Source organism: Oratosquilla oratoria, chromosome 6, assembly GCF_046742065.1.
Source record: "Oratosquilla oratoria isolate Oo_2021 chromosome 6, ASM4674206v1, whole genome shotgun sequence".
In the NCBI taxonomy this organism is placed as follows: domain Eukaryota; kingdom Metazoa; phylum Arthropoda; class Malacostraca; order Stomatopoda; family Squillidae; genus Oratosquilla; species Oratosquilla oratoria.
The window spans coordinates 41,342,599-41,363,088 of NC_134782.1; the positions used below are offsets into that span (position 1 = coordinate 41,342,599).

The window sequence follows — 20,490 nt, forward strand, 5'->3', positions numbered from 1 at the left end:
GACTTTGAGAAGCGTCCCGTGGCGTCAGCTATTGACCTATGTAAGTATATAATAAAAGACGCCGAAATTAATTTCATCGGTGATTGCCACTTGCCCTGGTTGTCCAAACAGGGTTTACTAAGATATTTTTCATTTTTTTTTTTTGTAAACTTTGTTTATCACTAAGCGGACAGTTGGCAACACTGAAGGAAGTTGGTAGACATGACGTAATCAAACTTACATAAACGCTTGCCCGTTACAAAAAATTTCAAATAAGTCTGAAAGAATGAGTATTGCTTTTCGATGTGCGTGGTGCTATTGAAGCTAAATCGTGAGTTTTATCAAAGCAGCGAGAGGGAAAGGTAATAGAATTATGGCAGATGTTTCATCTTTTAAATGCAAAACAGAGGTCATAGCCCACCCGATTAAAGAAGGTAGGTTGAAAGAGAGAGAGGGAAGTGGGTAGATGTAGATGGAGATGGACTGGTACATATTGTAAACGAAGCGAGAGAGAGGGAGGAAGATGAGTGAAAAAGAATGCGTTTCTATTACAACCGTTATTTCAGACAAATCGCACTTTTTTTAAGGGCTGATGAAAAAGAACACAAACTTTGGTTGTTGCACACGACACGCCCGGCGTTCCCGCCAAAATCTCGGGAGGTTTGTGTCCCACGGCTGAGTACTGTACATGCACAAGTTTGCATCCCCAGAACATGCTGTACAATCTTGTCACAGAAATCCCAAACATTGTGCATTTGTGTGTGTGTGTGTGTGTGTGTGTGTGTGTGTGTGTGTGTGTGTGTGTGTGTGTGTGTGTGTGTGTGTGTGTGTGTGTGTGTGTGTGTGTGTCTCATTAATTATCAATATTGTTCTTACTGTTATTATTTTTTACTATTACTTTTATTATCACCATTAGTAATACTATTATCATTGTTTTTACTATTTTTATTATTGTTGTTGTTGTTATTATATTTTCAATATTTTATGCATTGAGTTCCGAATTTATCTTGTGTCAACAAAGATCATAATCTCTCATTGATTTAATTGTTTACGGATTTATTCAATTATTTTATTCTATTTCGTATTTTGTTTCAATTGTTTCCATGGATTTATTCAATTATGTTTTTATTTGTTTACTTATCTATAGATTTGTACAATTATGATAAACGGGGATGATAGGTAGTAATAGACATGAAACTGCCTAGTGTTTCTATATTTCTTTCTTTTTTCACTTATTTGTCGATGGATTTAATAATTTGTTTATTTTGCTTGTTTGTTATCCCCCCAGCCTGACCCTATACCCGTTTGTTTCTCCTGACAGGCTTCTCGACGTGGGGCAAGAAGATGGGGAGGAAGCTGGAGCACCTGAAGCGGGGTGAGGGCAAGGAGCACATCCACTTTCCCCTCGGGTCCTCAAGAACCCGAAGGAAGAACTGGAAGCCCAACAAGGACTCTGGGGGTCCGGAGGTCGACCTGACCACCCGCGACGGGAGGGACGCCCGGCAGCCCCGGAGGACGAAGGTAGACCGCGTGGAGAGTATCAGGAACCTGTTCAGGAGGTCCAGGAGCTGGGACTCGGCCAAGGACCTCGACGATCCCCCGCCGGCGAAGAACCTGGACGGGACGATCTGCGTCGAGTTTCCGACGAAGGGGTCTTCGAGCAGCAGCGGGGAGGATAGCGATGCCGTTTACGAATCGCTCAAGGAGATGGGTGACGAAGTCAAAGGAATCATTTTCCGAAGTGCGTCGACCTCGAGACTCCCAATGGGGGACGCAGGGATCGACGTTGTCGAGTGCGACGACGACGATGACGAAGACGACGACGAAGACGAAGGGACGACGAAGTGTGGTGAAGGTGTGAACGGCGTGAGTGAGGAGGGAGCCAAGGAGGAGTGCGAGACCAAACCTCCGGCGGGAACGACATCGTCGTCATCGTCGTCGTCGTCGACGGCGTCGACGGCGTCGGAGGGGGAGAAGTCGGTGAAGAAGGGGAGCTTTCCTTACGCGTTTCTGAGATCCAGACTTGCCTCGGTCGCGGAAGAAAGAGCGACCGTTAGGGAAGAGTGTGGTGACAGTGGACGCGGGACAGGAAGCCATTGTGGCAGTGTCTCTGACGTCAGAACTTCCTATTCCGAAAATTCGGACGCCAAATCCTCCTTTTCGGAGGCTTCGGACACGAAGTCGTCGTGTTCGGAATCGTCTGGTGATAGTAAGTCTGTGCGCGGGGAGGAGGACGGGGAGACGGGAGAAGCGCGGGAGAATTTCAAACCTCGCCGTGACGTCATGTCGCCCATTCCCGCGCCAACGGGCTTCGGTGATGGCGATTTTGTAGTCACGGTCCGCGTGCCCGGATCAACATCTCCAGAGGTCTCCAAAAACTCTACCGTGTACATAAACGGAGAACAGAATCGTGCCGAGGGAGGAGACAGAAGCAACGAAGAGGTGGAGACCCAGAGGAGAGCATCGAAACTCGGAGAACTCAAGATCCATGACCCTTCCCAAGCGCTCACGGACGAGGAGAAGCTGCAAAAGCAGTGTTGTTCCCACTGCGGCCACTGTGGGAAGCAGGACCTCGGGCAGTTCGAGGATGAGGCAGCAACCCTCGTGCGGCGGCGTCCCCGATCTCAAGGCTTTCTCCAGTCGAGGATGAGTTACCCCGCAGGAGGTCCTCAGACGCTCCCGGAGGAGAGCGTCTACGAAGCCATCTACCCGACGGAGGAGCTCAGGAAACGGGCGTCGCTCAACCTCGATAAAATCGACCCGGTTCGGTCGAGAAGATACGCGCGGTCGGTGTCCCTCGACAGAGCCGAGTCTTGGCGATGGCGAGACGCCGTTGCAGAGAGGACGACCACCTCGGCCTCGACGCCCTGGTTCGACGAGTACGACGAGGCCGACTCCATCTACTTGGAGACTTCGGCTGCGGGGAGGAGACGGGACTCGATGCCCTTGTGCCGGGGGGTGGCGGTTACCCCCATCAGTCTGCCCGTGACCCCGGGACCCAAGAGAAGCTTCCGGTTGGTGCGTCTGGTTAAGGAGACGTCGCTGGAAGACCTCGGCCTGTACGTCACGGGGAAGAAGGACCACGGCTACGTCATCGCTCATATACAAAACGGCGGACTTACGCACAGGTAGGTCGTTGACATCTCCTTCAGGCTTATTAACATGTAAGTGTTGACTGAGGAGGGGTCGGCTCAGAAGTTGTTGGGAACAACACGACTAATTAGGGCGGTTTTTACGAATATTTTTGAGCGTTTTTAAGTGTCGTGGGTTGAAACGGAAATATGGGGGAGATAGCACACCATAAGCTATTGTAGTTCATATACTTTGAGTAAATAAAGGCAGTATTTGCGTTCATCTACCATTTCCTTCATTTACACGACAGTTTGACGTGTTATGCCACTCACACGTCGACGTCACAAAGTAGTGTGATTACTCCCCCTTTTGTGATTTTGTGTTGTGTTACGTATTTTCAACAGAAAGAAAGAGTATTGAGATTTGTGCAAGTATCTATAGCTTTCTCACTGAAAAAGAGTAGTTGAAAGATAGATTTGTACATATGTATATATGTGTGTATATACATATATATGTATATGTGTGTGTGTATGTGTGTGTGTGTGTGTGTGTGTGTGTGTGTGTAAAGCTTGTAGCGAAAATGGCCAAGAATAAAAATCGGAATAAGACTCCAGTCTTTCCTCTTCCCACCCACTAAATATATATATATATATATATATATTATATATATATATATATATATATATATAGATTCGACCTCGTATCTTTCGTCACACTCGAACATGACGTGGCTAGATAATGCCAGTCACCACTTTTTTTTTTTTTTTTAAGGGGGTGTATTTTTCTTAGTTTCAATCAAGTTTTCTATGGCGTTAGCCAGAAAAAACACCGGAATTAAAGATCCAGTGTCTACAGGCGATTTATTCAGTTCAGAAACAGGATAAGATAGCCTTCCGCAATTTCGTCCCCTCTTTATTTATTTATTTGTTTATTTATTTATTTATTTATTTATTTTTATTTTTTTATTTATTTATTTATTTTTTGTGTACAGATAGCCGTAGTATTTATTCATTTGCCAGTAACTATCTCGGATCGAACCAGAGCTCAAGAGATGACATTAGCGAATGTTTTACATCGTGTGTGCGTATGTATGTATGTATTAAATTCTAGACAAAAATATTCTAATTGCACAACATTGTTGGGTCCTCGGGTTTTACCAATCAGATGTATATGGATTACAAAATAATAAATAGGTAGGTGTCATAAGTAGATGAATAGATAAATTTATAGATAAAATAGATCATAAAATAAAGAAAATAAAAAAGGAAAAAAGTGCTGAGTGGCATCCCATTGTTTAAACTTTTGGGGCAGACATAACCTTTTGTGCAAATAATTCGCGTGCAAGATTTCGCGCGCGAAAAATTGGCGAGGAAAAATTCCGCCGTGCTCTCGGCTGCGTTCCAAGTGATTCTTGACATCTCTCGTCTATGGTTGTGAAGTGGAATTTGTTCCAGTTTTTCGCCTTCACACGTCGTTACGCTGTAGATCTTCACTTGCTCGTAATTACAGTTTTAGCAAATCCCCTTTTTTCCGTTGAAGAACGCTTGTATGGTCTACCAAACGTAACGAAACTTATAACGTACATTTGTGGTATATCACGCTTTCATGGTTTTCTCAGTTTTCCGTGTTTTTTTTTTTCTAGTAACGCGAACAAAGGTTGTTTCTTTTTCCATCCTTTTTCTACAGATGAAATATCCGTCACCTTTGCCCTATCTGCTTGAACTTTCAGCATAGGCCACGAAATAAGTGCAAAGATATATAGAATTCAACATACTACGAGATGAAAACTAATAATAATAATAATATAATAATAATAATTATATTGATAATAGTAATAAAATCGTGTTATAATAAAATCTCGACATTTTATCGAACTTCCAATTTCACACGATATAACGTCATGATTAGCTCGATCTGTAACGAAGCGCGAAGCAGAATGGGTTCGTTCATAACCACGCTATTGATTCAAATCCTCATTTATTTCTCCATGTTAACATAGTGACATACTTTACACTCTTTTATGGTTGACCTCATACGATTTGATTAAATGAGATAATTGTGAACAATGGAATTTATAACTGAATGAAATCATCTGGCATTAACAAACTCCTACACAAAGGCTATCACCACTTTTGAGTAGTCTGGCGGTTGCCAAATGCAAATTTCTAAACATATTTTAGGAGGTATTAACCTTTTGCATTTCATTTTATTAAGATTATTCTGGTTTGTGCTTATTGTGACTATTCATCAATTAATATAAGAATAGATCTTTGTTAACATAAAGATAGGTCTATGCGTTGTTGTGGGATAATTTTGCACTAAATCCAACGGAACGTGACCGTAGAGTTATGGAAATTCAATTGGGAAATTGCATATGCTGAAGCTATCTGTTCAGTTGAACAGAATTATCTGGTAGCACCCAGTTAAAGTAAACCACCTGAATTAAGGTAAAGAACAGAATTAGTAAAATAGGTTTGGATCCTGTCAAAAGAGTTTGTGATTGTCTTCAGTTGATATGTAAAGAAACCTTACTCCAACAAAAATAGCTGAATTTTTTTTATGATATTAACGAAAACGGTAACAGCGTTAACGAAAAATTAACATAAACATTAATAACAACAAGAGGAATTAATCTATAGTACTATTATAACAATGGTGTTCTTTACTAGAGTTACCTTCCAGTATTTATTAATCTTTGAAGAAAACGTTACAATCTGTAATGTTTAGAGTGATAAATTGTACATTATGCCTTTGACCATCTTTGCCAATAAACACTGAATAGATAGAATAATAAATACAATAGTAATAGTAATAATGGAAATAACAGTAAATGGATAAAGAGATCAGCAAAATAGGTTTCGTGCAATATTCATTTCTTGCTCAAAACAATATGGTGATATACATTTGATCGAACGACTGTAGGGATAACTGTTATTTTGATTTAAATTAATTTGTACCTTTTCAAAATAACATTGTATGCTTTTTCACAAACTTATTAATGGTTAGAGGTAATATTTTTATTTAATTTGCTATATTTTAATCACTTTTAGAGTTAAAAATAAAGCAATATAAATTGGGAAGTGTGTGGAATTTGAAGCGCTTTCGTCCGAATGTATCCGTCGTCGACTTCGTTATAATTTCAGATGAACAGCTTTGGATATTGGATAAGAGAAGTAATTACAAATGCAAAGAAGAAAATATATGTGTGTATTAAATCTTATATTTTATTTGCACTTTGTTTAAACATTATAGACGAAACATTACGACAAAAAAAACAACACCATTTTTTAACAGTTTAGGAAACTGCTTTGTCTGAGTGTTGCATTAGCATATGATTCGTATGCATTAGTTTCAATCAAATTAAATATCTAGTCCGTTTTCATATTCCACAAAGCCTGCTTTATTCGATTGAGCAAATAGATAAGTGATGTATGTGTGTATGTATGTATATATATATATATATATATATATATATATATATATATGTGTGTGTGTGTGTGTGTGTGTGTGTGTGTGTGTGTGTGTGTGTGTGTGTGTGAAAATGTGAATAAAATTTGGAATATTGTCTATGCTGTATTAGTGTGGGGCTGTTTCTATATTACTAGCTTGTGCTCGTCGGTGACCCGTCCCAATTTTCAGCTCTTGTGAAAAGTTAGTTGATAGATCTCAGGCCTAGCCCAGAGATCGAGTACCAGCCTCTCGGGGCTGTACCTTCAGATGGAGGTGAGGATGTTGACGGGTTTTGATTATGTGAAATAGGGGTTGATTCTATCCGACGTCAATATCGCAAGTGTCCGTCATATAAGATATACAGTATGTGTACATGCTACCTCCATGATGATTATATTTCAGCTTTGAAAAAATGTATGTATATATTGTTCTCTGCTTCTCATAAGAAAGTTCAGTTACTCGGTATGTTCACTGTTATGAGGCGGCGGCGTGCCTGAAACCTTGCGGTCAGCCAAGAAGAACTCGGCCCCAAGTCAGCAAACGTCGGAAGCTGACGGACGTGTGTCAGCGTGCGGGGGACTTGAAGCTGCAGTACACCGGGCAGATTATCGTCAGTTCTTGCGAGTTCGATTGAGTCGAAACGACTTTGGTTACTATATTTTGTTTTTCTAATCATGATGTATCAAATGACCTCTGCGTCATATATTGAGAAACTAAATAACGAACTAGAAGAGTATAAATATAAAAAATAGAGATATTATTGAAGTATTTTAAGGGAAGTCTAGAATAATATAATCGAAGTCGTCTTCTAACAATTCGAATTCATAGCCGTTAACAATAATCGGCCTAATGTGAAGCGGGTTTTCGTCGACTTTGATCGTTGTGATGTGAGCACGACTGCGAAAATTTCTGGAACCGTTCGCTATGAATGCAGACACTTTTTGCCTTATAGATTATTTTTTAAAAATCCGCAATAGAAAGTCCCAGAATGAGAGGAATTATAAAAAACCTCACTTTAAAAGGTTTTGGCGCTTTTTTTTTTTTTTTTTTATTAATTTCAGTTCAGATTACTGATGTGGACTGGTGCTTTGCTGCAAAAACGAATAGATGAATAACCAATAACTAAATTAATAAAGAAATAAAACAAAATGAATAGATAAAAACGAAACAAATAAATAAAACAAATGAACATCAGGATGTATGTGTTCCCATCGCTTCGAATAGAAAAGAAAATTCATCACAACATTCATCAACTTTGCGCATTGCACTGTTGATAATTAATGTTAGGGCGTTATCACATTGGGCAATTCTTCCTCCGACTGTTGAAGCAGATCTGCAGCATCCCGCAGCTTCCGGGAAGGAATCTGATGATATGCTGGAGGAAAATAATTTTCCTCCAGCATAGCAAATGACATTCGATGTATTTTTGTTGAGAAAACAAAATAATTTGCAATTGTGATTTTACGGAGGAAAAAATTCTAGAGTTGGATGGGACCGCCGATTAATCGGAGGTTGGAGTAAAAATAGCCCAGTGTGATAACCCCTTTAAGAAAACACCTGACAGCGTGGGAGCAGCCACCTTTGCCCTTTGTGTTGAGATAGAATTCAAGTTTCACTCACCAGTTACATTTGTCTTAGATCGTGAGTCTTCACAGTTGTTAGTAATAATCGCATCTGTGATTATAACATTTATTATTATCATTATCATTATTATTGTTATTATATATACATATATATATATATATATATATATATATATATATATATAGTGCAGCTTAACTTTCATTTTCAGTGGTACATTTGAGCATGTCACAAGCATAACAATAATTTTCTCTGCTGCTTCATGCAGTGGTTACAAATCTCTCTCTATCGAATCGATTATTCTTGCGTGATATAAAAAATGCAGAAATAATTTCGTGAGTCTACTTTCAGTAGTGACACTGTGATGAAATTGATTCATTACGGTGTGTTACACGCCAAATGTTTCTATTCAGGAAGGTCGAAACCCTCCTAATGAGACAACTCTTTGGACCGGTACCCAGTTCATCGTGATTTGAAATAATTACTGTATAATTCACCTCACTACCGAAATATGGTGCATGACGTCGACTGTATTTTTTCTCCATGTCGGTTCGAAAGAGAATTTAAATCTTTATTTGAATATGAAGCGGAATAATATATTTGAGCCTGTGGTTCTTTTTTTCCGTTTGAAGCGGAAGATGCTTTCGTAATGCATAAAGTTGAGAAAACGCGCAGCATTTTTATATTTATTCTCCGAGTTGTACAATATCTATGACGCAGTATGTTCTGGATAGCCCGTTACATTATAGTGCACGTTTTATGGAGTCTGCCGCAAGTATATTTTCTGCTGAACATCGTATCTAAAGTCGTCTCGCGTCCTCCCCTGTGTCCGCCTCATTATTTACCTCGGACTGATAGGATGTGCGTGACTTGTAACCTTAAAGGGGGCTATTAACACATGTATTATAGCACGTAAACGACCATTCTGGTTCTCTCTTTGGTCAAATGAACACGTCATGTCGCGTTATGATTCCAGACGACATGACGTCATCAGCCTCGACGCTATGCGGCATGGCTGCTTTCCTTCCCTCTCTCTCCTTTCTCCTCTCTCTCCCTTTGCACCCAAGCAACGAAAATAATAACGGATGCATGTTGAGCGAGTTAATTCACGCAGGGTGTTGATGTGTGCTTAGGGAAAAGTTTGCGAGGGTACACAGTGCATCCGTCATTCAGTATGCACTAGTAAGCCGTTGCCAAAGATCTCTCTTTCTCGGTCGGTACACCGCGTAAATACTTGGAGATGCCGGCTGCTCATTCAGCATATTCATTTCCATTTCGCACTACTTCCTGCCGTGCTGATTTCTATGATCCAGTTGTATAATTATTTGTATTTTATTGTCTCTTTATTCCGAATAGCATGACAAAAAATCTCGGAAAGGTGCGTGGTAGATATGTATTCGCGTAATGACTAATGAAAATCATTTTGACAAGTTATCTACGTCAGTGTCTTAATGAGTGTATATATTCGAAAATATTCATTAGTTTTCAAAAGTCATCGTCTCATGAGCCATGGCGTCTTGTAAAAAACATAAGAATGTGTTGTGCAAATATGCGTCTCTCATTTTATAAGTCTTACGAAAAGTAGTGATAAAAAAAGAAATTACTTTTTCTTAACATACCACCCGGAAAAGGAAAAAAAAGTAAATGACTGAATTGTGTCTGCGTGAGTTAGGCTGCTCAAGCATGGACAGGTGTGATACCGCGCATGCGCGGCAGGGAGGGGCGCAGGGGGGAAGGCAAGGTGGAGAGAATTGGAGAAGATCAGGGACGCTCCCGTGGTCACTTGACGTGGGTGGTGGGCGGGAAAGTTGGCTATGCTTATGGTTCCCAGGGATGAGGGTGATGGCGGAGGGGGAGAGATGAGGAGGAGGGTTACGGATGGTCAAGCTAGCAGACCGGATCGAAGTGAAAGCAAGGGGGCCTGCAGCTTCCTCCATGACTGACCTGTATGGGAGTCGTTGTTGAAGTGGTCTGTCCATTCTCGTATGTGTTCTGTTGATCACGGGGCAGCGCGATTTTTAATGAATCCTAGACTACATTGTAATGGAGTGACAAACGGGTAAGGTACATAATTATGTTCGGCTTTACACAGGGCGGTCCGGCAAATGGGGTTGTCTCTCCTTCATCCGGCGCTATTTTGTCCTCCATTTATGAATTTTTCAATTGAGCAGTTTATTTCATTTCAAACAAAATATAGCGTTGCACAAAGAATATGTGGAGTGTAATTGATAGCTATAGTAGGACGCAAACTTTGCTTGTTTCAGTGGATTTCATGAAATATTACTTCATAATCGTTGAATTGGGAAGTTAACTCAGGCGATCGTCTTTACATCAAAATTTACTGCGAAACTGTAAGACACGGGTCATGTTTATGTTTATTGTTACATTTTTACTTAGCTGTTCATCTGTTTTTTCGTTCCATAATTATTTCTACTAATTCATTTATTTGTTTATTTATTCATGTTTTGCATATATACTTACATGTGTATTTGTTAAAAAAAATTCTATGACAGCGTGTGTATGTTTTGTCCCTAATCATTGCACGACGATATGACGTCATCAACTTCTGGTGACGAAGCTTCATCGATTGTACATAATGTCTCCTCCCCCAACATCCTATCTATATTTCCTTCAAGTAAAATATGTTAAGATAATTTTGTTGTCACATGATATTATACCAGCATAATTTCTTTTCACCATTTTAATTGTGAACAGAGTCTGTTCGTTTTCTGAGAAATAATAGACACTACTGTCTACGCTCATAATATCTCTCTCCAGCGAAAGGCAACATTGTTCTGTAGAGTACTTTGCCGTGGGCAAGGAGTGCCAGAAAGATTGAGTAAATACTGGAAGAAATATTACATGAATATAGTATGTGTTCGTACACGTAGTCCTGATACGTATGGACACACACACGCGCGCTCACACACACACACTATAGAAGGAACATGTTGGATATAGTTTTTTATTTATTTACTCAACCATATATGTATGTACGGAGGATATTATTAACCTAGTACCATAGACTTAGCATGGTTTACTTAATTGAAACTCACGAAAAAAGGAAACAAAAAAGTAAAATGAGATTTAAAAGTTGTTAGGAGTGTTAAGAATGAAAGACAATTATATATATATAAATATATAATATATATATATATATATGTATATATATGTATGTATATATATGTATGTATATATATGTATATATATGTATATGTATATATAATGTATATATACATATATGTGTATATATATATATATATGTATATATAATATATATATATATATATATATATATATATATATATATGGGTGTGTGTGTGTGTGTGTGTGTGTGTGTGTGTGTGTGTGTGTGTGTGTGTGTGTGTGTGTGTGTGCAATAAAAACACTAGGAACTTGTGTTTTATAAATGCAAGGTAACCACTTTAGAAAATAAATAAACGTAGCAGAGCGCTTTCGTATATTACATCCAGTGTAAATTGCAAACATAATATAGTATGACAAGAGCATAAGGAACTACACTAGGAGAGGTGGTGGACGAATTGTCCGGGCGTGGGTCACACGTCTAGCATTCTTACATTTGGTAATTGTTGGCTATTTCTTTACAGATATGATTATCTATCTTATACAATCCTAAGTTGAGGTTGAAGTTATCATTTGTAAATTTAATAAGACAACTTTCAATTAAATTTCTTTCGACAATATTATTGTTGAAAGTAGTCAGTTGATAGGGTGATAAATAATCCTATTAGACCCATCATTTCGTCCATAGGATCAGCCTCCTACAAACTTTCTAAATAACTTGTAACAATTCTCAGTCCATTAGTCGGCACTATTTCCAACTCTCATATAACTAATAACTCTGATCTCCTTGACAAACTTAATAATATGCAGCCTAATTACAATTTCAAATCAATCAGTTATGATATAGTGTCATCATTTACAAAAGTTCCTATAATTGATTTAATAGAATTCCTTAAAATTGAACTAGAAAAACATGTACTGCCACTCCTGACCCATAGAATTATTCAATTAATCGAACTTTGCATTAAAGATTGCAAATTTCAATTTCATGATAAGTATTATGCCCAACCTTTCGGCATGAGCATGGGAAATTGTCTTTCTCCCGTGCTCAGCAATTTATATATGGAATTCTTTTGAGAGCAATATTTTAAGTAAAATAATTCCACCAGGAATAATTTGGCTACGTTATGTCGATGACATTCTTTGTCTATGGCCTGATCATTTAGATGAGTCACAATTCCTCAAACAAATTGATAACCTAGTCAAGTCTATCAAATTCACGGTTGAAGTGGAAAATGATGGTGTGCTACCCTTTTTAGACGTCAATATTCATCGTAAAGAAAGAAACCTTACATTTAGTGTATATAGAAATCCAATTAATGTAAACTCATACATCCATTACTATTCTTCCCACCCTCATAATGTAAAAAGATCGGTTTTCTCACCAATGTTCCTTAGAGCTTTACGGGTCTGCAGTCCCGAGTACATTGATGAGGGAACAAGAAATGTTTACGATGTTAGATTTTGATTGAAATATCCTAAACATTTCATTGATGTTTGTTACAATTTTGTAAGGAAAAATTATTACAACTCTCGGCCTAACAAACCCAAGGACCATAATAACCTAGTATTTTACCTTACCAAGAAAACTTAACTATTGTTCCCAAATTACTCAAGATTTTTAATATCAACGTAGCCTTCAGAAACAATAACACTATCAAACAATGCGTAATTGATAATTCTAAGAATTGCCAAAAAGGCTGTGTGTACAAAATTCCTTGCAAAATATGTGATAAATTCTATGTCGGCCAAACGGCAAAAGATCTTTCTGTTAGGATAAAACAACACAAAAAATGAGTCAAGTGCCATTTTTAAACATTTAAGCACTTTTAATCACCCTGTCAACTGGGAAAACGCTAGAATGATTACTTTCAACAATAATATTGTCTTATTAAATTCACAAATAATAACAACCTCAACCTCAACTTAGGATTGTATAAGATAGATAATCATATCTGTTAAGAAATAGCCAACAATTACCAAATGTAAGAATGCTAGACGTGTGACCCACGCCCTGACAATTCATCCACTACCTCTCCTAGTCTAGTTCCTTATGCTCTTGTCACACTATATTATGTTTGATGTTCCTTCTTTGTAAATTACACGGAAGATGTAATATACGAAAGCGCTCTGCTCCGTTTGTTTATTTTCTAAAGTGGTTATCTTGCATATATATGTGTATATATATATATATATAATTTATATATGTATATATATATATATATATGTGTATATGTATATATATATATATGTATATATATATATATATATATATATATATATATATATATATATATATGTGTGTGTGTGTGTGTGTACATGTATATATACATATATATATATATATAATATATACGTATACACATATATATACATATATATAATATATGTATATATATATATGTATATATATATATATATATATATATATATATATATATATATATATATATATATACATTGTGCGATTACATTCAATCCAACTCATCACACGCCCAAACAAAATGTCGATATTTTAAAACAGCCTCGGTGTTCACTACTACAGAACTGGATACAGAATCGAAAATCTTCTGCAGACAGGTAAGCAAAAAACATAGAAAAAATAGTAATAGAGTGATTACAAATGAGCAAAGTAAAATGTACACGAGAGAAAGTCATCTTTTTTTAATTTATGCGAGAAAAAAAATTTGCACGAATCTATGACGTCATCCCTATACCTGGATGACATGAAGCGACATTTTCTTTTTCTTCAATTCTTTTTTCCTAAGCTGTCCCATTAAACGCTCTTTCTTTTGATAAATTCCTTTCCATTAGCCTGTTCGTTATGCACCAGTATTCCTTCAGACACTCTAATTTCTCTTCCTAGTACTCCACGTCTTGAATGTTAGCAGTTCAAACATGTTTTGAATCTTCCAATTGAAACGGTCGCCACGGAGCCTGAAGAGAGCAATAGATGAAAAGTATACAATACATATTTGCTCTTTCTCGTGGCTCTGACTTCATTATGCAGAGCACAAGTTTCCCCCTTTTGTGTGTCAGCATGCTTATTATGTTGATGTGTGTCTGTATGCGTCTGTGTGTACCTGTGACTGTTTGCTCTTGTGCGTGCATGCGTGTGGGAGATTGGGGAATGTGCGCGCGTGTGCATCTGAGCGTGTACGTTTGCGTGTGTTCACACCTCTCTATCTCTCTCTCTCTCTCTCTCTCTCTCTCTCTCTCTCTCTCTCTCTCTCTCTCTCTCTCTCTCTCTCTCTCTCTCTCTTTCTTTCTTTCTCTTTCTCTCTCTCTCTCACTTCATTATTTTTTTCTTTGTGTGTGTGTGTGTGTGTGTGTGTGTGTGTGTGTGTGTGTGTGTGTGTGTGTGTGTGTATGTCAACATAATATACATGTACGCACGTGTGTACGTTTGTGTACGCGTGTAAACACAACATAAATGTACACACAGAAAAGGAACATGTGATCATGTGTTGGACTCGTGATCGACAGCTATTACCCTTCTAGATGAGAGCTCAGGGTTCATATAACTATGTGTAATGCTGCAGATTTTTTATTTCATGGTTGATTTTAATTGTTTCGTGTATTTAGAACCAATTTTGTTTATTTGTGTTTTTTTCTTTCATAGGCAACAGCCAAAAATACGTATGACAAGTTATAAATTGAAAAAGATTGTGAACGACTGAATGTAAATGAATATTTACACAAATACTACTGAAGTTGGTCTTTTTATGGTCTGTACTTATTTACATATTTACGTGTAGTACACAGTTTGAATAAGTGAACATTATGACGATCTTTAAAAAACCACTAAGAATATTTTTGGAAACTGGATCAATTTGAATATTCTACATAAAACTGACTAACGAGATTTTTATTGTGTTATTTTTGTTTTCTTTTTTCTTTCTTTGTGACCTAAATTGATATGTGAGAGAAATATATATGGTTTGACATACAAACTAGAAGAGGCTTATTTCAAATATATATATGTATGTATATATATATATATATATATATATATATATATATATATATATATATATATATATATATATACTGTATATATCCTTGATAATGTATTTGAAATATTTGTTTTTAGATTGACCTGATTAATTTAGCTTATGGTTTTTACCTAATTTACATAGATTTTTTTTAATCAATCGACATAGAAATTATACTGCTACAGTCTATATTTGAATCAACTTTACTAATACCAAAAATTTAGGTAACATATTAACACAAAATTAATGTTGAAATAAAACAAAAGAATAGAAATCTGATCATGATTAAGCAAATAACCATTGCCATTAGAAAAAAATACGGTAGAATATTCCCATTTTCTTTGAATCGACAAATTCTATTTCCAAACTTATACCTACACGCTGCATGGTACAAAAGTATTAAAAATATATGGATAATACTGAAAATCCATTGAGATGTGAAAACTATACTGATTTAACATATTGTACTAATAATATTGATTGTGTTGAGTTTTTTGTAAGCGGTGCGTCTGATCAAGTCGACATGACGTCATGAAGCTGAGATAATTCTTGGGAGTACGCTCGCCTCAATCCACTTCAAAGCTGTTTAATCTTGATCAAGATTTTCGAAATCATATTTGGTAGTGTAGAACCACACTATCTTTGTCACTATCAACATAAACGCTACCTTCAATACAGACTCTCGCCTTTGTTAATGTTTCTTGGACCGTGCAAATGCATTTTTTATAAAAGATGTATTCATATATTTCGGTTAAGATGTGTACATATAGAACAAAAAAACAACATATATATATATATATATATATATATAATATATATATAGTGTCGTTAGACTATTTTAATGAGGCGAGTGACAACTTCACAAGTACAATGACTAAGATTATTTCTATTATTACCCTTTAATTCACTGACACTTGTACATTTTATCTTCGTTTATTATCTCAGTCCAGTAACACACTTTTAGATGTTTAGTGTGGTTTACACCAAACGATGTAAAGTAAGGAGAAACAGTTCTTAAAAGTTTTATCAACATTTATTTATGTCAAAAGGGGTTTTTATCTACGTATGACTGAAAATAACATAAAAATAAAAATATTTCGCCAGTGGCGGTCTAAGAAGATGTGAACAGAAACCTCCGTTTTCTTTGAGTCGTAACGAATTACACGACGACAATTTTATTTCTACGTCTTTGTCATGATATACCAAGAATTCTTCACGTAGAAGAATGTCGAAAATGTTGTTGTCTAGATTGTACGCGACTGAACAATACCCGGGCTGCGAGTGAGAGAGACAGACCACCTGCCACATCGTAAATTGAAGGAAATGGTTGTCATGACAACCCGTCGAAAGCAATCGTTTCAAAGCTGTATATTGATGGAATCAGGACGCGTACAGTTACACACACAGTCTTGTTCCCCTTTCCTGGATATAACTGCCAATATAACTTGCAGGCAATTTTTACATTTATTGGCTTTCTTCTCAAGAATTTCCATTTTCGCAAAATTTGATTTACGGAAAATATATTATGATCCCTACAACAAATATTTGATTCGCTAAATTTCAAAAAAGGTGACCGTACTTTTGTTATTCACTGTACACACAGAAAGGGTTAGTTAAGTTTAATATGAATGCAATTTTACAGAAATAAAAAATAATTAAATACGACATATCTACGTATAAGAAAAAAAAAAGAAGAATTTGTATTTAGGAAATCGTTTACTATAAAGTGAAGGGTTTCAAGTAGGTATTGAAAGATGCCAGGCTTTTGAAAAACCTGCTCACACTTGTGTCATTTGCAGTGAAATGAGGGTATTTTTCTATTTATTAATTTATTCCTACATTATTTTAATTGTTTTTGTTTAATTTATTTTGCTTAATTTTATTTAATTTCATTCAGTATTTTTCAGAAGTTAACACAAAGAACAGAGGACATCCTTGAAAATTAAATAAATTAGATTATAATTATTGTTTGTAAAGCGTCTTTTACAAGCGTTTTCATTCGTTAGCGACTAAAGTGAAGTGGCTATCATAAAGTTAAACATGTTCAACTTTACCGCTCACGTCTAGTGTTTCTTAAGCAAATAAAGAAGCTAGCGTCTAGCGTCAATAGCAGCGCCGACCGCGTATAATGGCCTTAAGACCGGATCAACCACACAGGGGAAGATTTCCTTATCTTGGCTTAATAAAATCACCTGGCGCCAGGAAGAGCAACAAATGCTATAATCTTACATGTACCTCCCCTCTGCTCAAAGAGAATAGTATTTTTTTTTTTTTGTTGCCATTACTAGGTATTATTATTATTATTATTATTATTTATTATTATTATTATTATTATTTATTATTATTATTATTATTATTATTATTATTATTATTATTTTATTATTATTTTATTATTATTATTATTATTATTATTTTATTATTATATCTTAGTGAAATGTTCTTAGAGAACCTGAAATTGTTCTTCTGGTTTGCGGTACTCGAACTCTCACATGTTCCTCCTCCTGCTCCTGTAGGGACGGACGGCTTCGCGTGGGCGACGAAGTGGTCAACGTCAACGGGCGCCGCCTGAAGGGCCTCACCCTGGACGAAGCCCGACTCCTCCTGAGCGCCACGCCCCTCCACGTCGACATCGTGGTGGCGAGGGACACGACCCCTTCGTCCACGCCGACTCCTGACGCAGGCCAGACCGTCGTCGTTCCTCCTCCGTACACCTCGGGAGGACGCCAGGGGCACCCGAGGTTCCTGCGTTCGGAGGGCATGTCCAGCCTCGAGGGAATCTACTCCGACGTCGAAGGATCTCTCCCTTCGGAGAGGGTCGACTCGAGGGTGGACAGCATCCCCGAGGACGAAGAGGTCGAGGAGGAGGAGGAGATGTCCTTTGAGGTCCACACCTCCTTCCACGGGTGCTACCGACGAAGCAGAAGCCACAGCGGCAGCCGGACGAGGCAGAGCTACCCCCAACAGGACCTTCTCGCCTCTCGAAGTAGCAGGGACGATCTCGACATTCCGAGGACGACCCAGCACCTGGTCTACAGACCACCCCAGCACCTCCTCCAGCAGGTGCACCATCCGGAGGACAAGGAGAAGGGCGAGCGGCAGCCTCCCCCGGGGGAAAGGCATCCTTCCCCAGGGGAACTTCTCTACCAGGATCTCAGGGAACTGCAGGACCTGAGGAAGAGAAGACGGCTCGACTCCCTGAAGGAGGAGGGCCTCGTCACCGCCGTCAGGGTCAGCACGGTGGCTGACACCACTTCGTCAGGTGAGCAGACATAGTTACATATTCCTCTCTCTCTCTCTCTCTTTTCCAAATCGACAAGTTTTATTTCATATTTCCTGCCCATTGACCAGCGCTTCTATCCTTGAAGCCAAAGTCGCATCGAAGGGGTGGCGTCGTAGAGGTAACAAAGGATTTTTTTTTTTTTTCTAAGAAAGCCAACAGAAATATTAGAAATATAACAGTGATCAACATTCTTCTTTACATAAAGATTAGTTTCTAGTCACAAAAGAATATGTTGCGTCACTCTGGTCCATAGGGGTGTCAGTATGTGCGTGTGTGTCTGTGTAGATGGATTCTTTCTCATGGCCTTCCTCCTTCAACCTCTTTTTTTCTACTGCAGCAGTCGAGGACGACCTCCGGTGCCTTCGGTCGGTGCAGGAGGACGCGGGGCACCTCCCTCCCCCCGAGGAGCGTTCCGAGTCCCAGGCCTCACAGGTCTCCCAGTCCTCCGGGGTCACCGTGGCCTCAGTGGCATCCGTCCACGGTACGGGAATCCGCGCCCTCTCCAGGCAGGTGAGTTTGAGCCCAGAAGAGGCACTCCACCCCATCCCACTCCTATCCCCTCCTCTCCCCCTCCTACTCGCGGCGGGGAGGAAAGGCTAAAAGAGCTTTTTTTTTTTAGTCAGGGAATCCAGGGCTCCCTTGGGTGTCATGAAACCCCCTACCGCCAAGATTAGGGGGTGGGGGGGCACTTTATCGGTGGAGGGAAGAATTAGTCTACTCAGGATGGATGACAAGATTGTTGTTATAATTTTTATTATTATCATTAGTAGTAGTAGTAGTATTACAACCTTACCAACCCGGACTAAGCCACCTCGATGATGATGTACAGAGACTGTATCATCTCTCAGGGGATAGGCCGGTCCTGTGGTGGACCATTAAGGCTGAGCTACAACTACATCAGTAGTATAAGTAGAGAGTCCCCCCCCCCACTTCCCCCTAAGGAAAGATAGAAAATTAAAAAGAAAAGCGAAGTGCCCCTCAGCGGAAAGGAGTCTGCTGGATCCTCTACGTCGAGGGCTTTGCTTGAGATGCAAGGGGAAACTGAAGAGGAGGAGGAAGGGAGGAGAAGGAGGAGGAGGGGAGGAGGAGAGGAGGAGGAAGAGGAGTACCCAAAAAACGGGAGTTTCAACAAAGGAAGACTGAGCAGAGACTGGCTGACTGAGCAAAGACTGACTGACAGGCTGAATGGCTCTTCCTCTTCTAATACCTTCCATTCAAAATAACGACTTTGGTCATACTTGTATCCAGACTGCCGCCAGGCGATTTTATTCATCCGATGTGCGGGGTGGTGGGGAAGCCCCTGCGTAGCCAAAGTGTGAATCCCGTTTGGCTTGATAGACGTACTTTTTAGATTTTGTTCAGGCTAAGGCAGTAGTTCTCAACTTTTTCCACTCCATTCCCACCCCTTCATGAATTCTAAACATTCGTGTGGTTACCCTTCATTCTTCTCCCCGCCAAAGAAAAAAATAGTAATAAAATATTAATAAAGACTCTGCCTTATTACAAAATTCAAAATCATAATTTTCTTTTGCCAGGACAAAGTGCTGGAAATTTTGTCTTTTTCGTGTTCCTCGCATGAAGTAGAAATATATAATGAGTAACAGGAGGCCATGCCCCGCCCCCTATCTTCTTGTCATGGCTCCCTTGGGGGCCCCCGTGGCCCCCTGGTTGAGAACCACTGGCCGCTAAAGATTTAATGTACGCGTGCCTTGAACGTGTCGTGATCCCCAGGGCCAATTCCTTGGTTGTATGACCCAAAACTTCAAGTACAAGGCCTCATAGTTCTAAGAAATATAATGAAAAGGAAGATATTTTGAATAGGTAAACACAGATCAAACATAAAATAAACACTTTATTCGATTTAAATGTGAACCAACCAAGTGTATCCTATTTGCTTTATCTTATTTCCCGCTCCGATTGGATGCCCGGGGCCAACGCCCTCTCGCCACTGGTGCGTTGCACCTTTGAACCACATCCGCCCTTCCTCTTTTTGCAGATCTCGCAGAGGACCCCCCGCCCCGTCTCGAGCTCCTGCACCTCGACGCTCCC

The 20,490-nt window shown here is 38.8% G+C and overlaps 1 protein-coding gene across 1 annotated transcript in view; it reads left to right on the forward strand.

Moving 5' to 3' along the window:
* The window catches only part of LOC143026437 (uncharacterized), a 142,441-nt gene that overhangs the window by 108,890 nt on the left and 13,061 nt on the right, over positions 1-20,490 (forward strand). Inside the window, exons 4-7 of the mRNA XM_076186823.1 lie at positions 1,301-3,107; positions 17,675-18,420; positions 18,779-18,951; positions 20,438-20,490. The exon at positions 20,438-20,490 is cut by the window's right edge and continues 182 nt beyond it. Of these exons, the coding sequence (XP_076042938.1) occupies positions 1,301-3,107; positions 17,675-18,420; positions 18,779-18,951; positions 20,438-20,490 (2,779 nt within the window). The remainder of the gene's footprint in view (positions 1-1,300; positions 3,108-17,674; positions 18,421-18,778; positions 18,952-20,437) is intronic.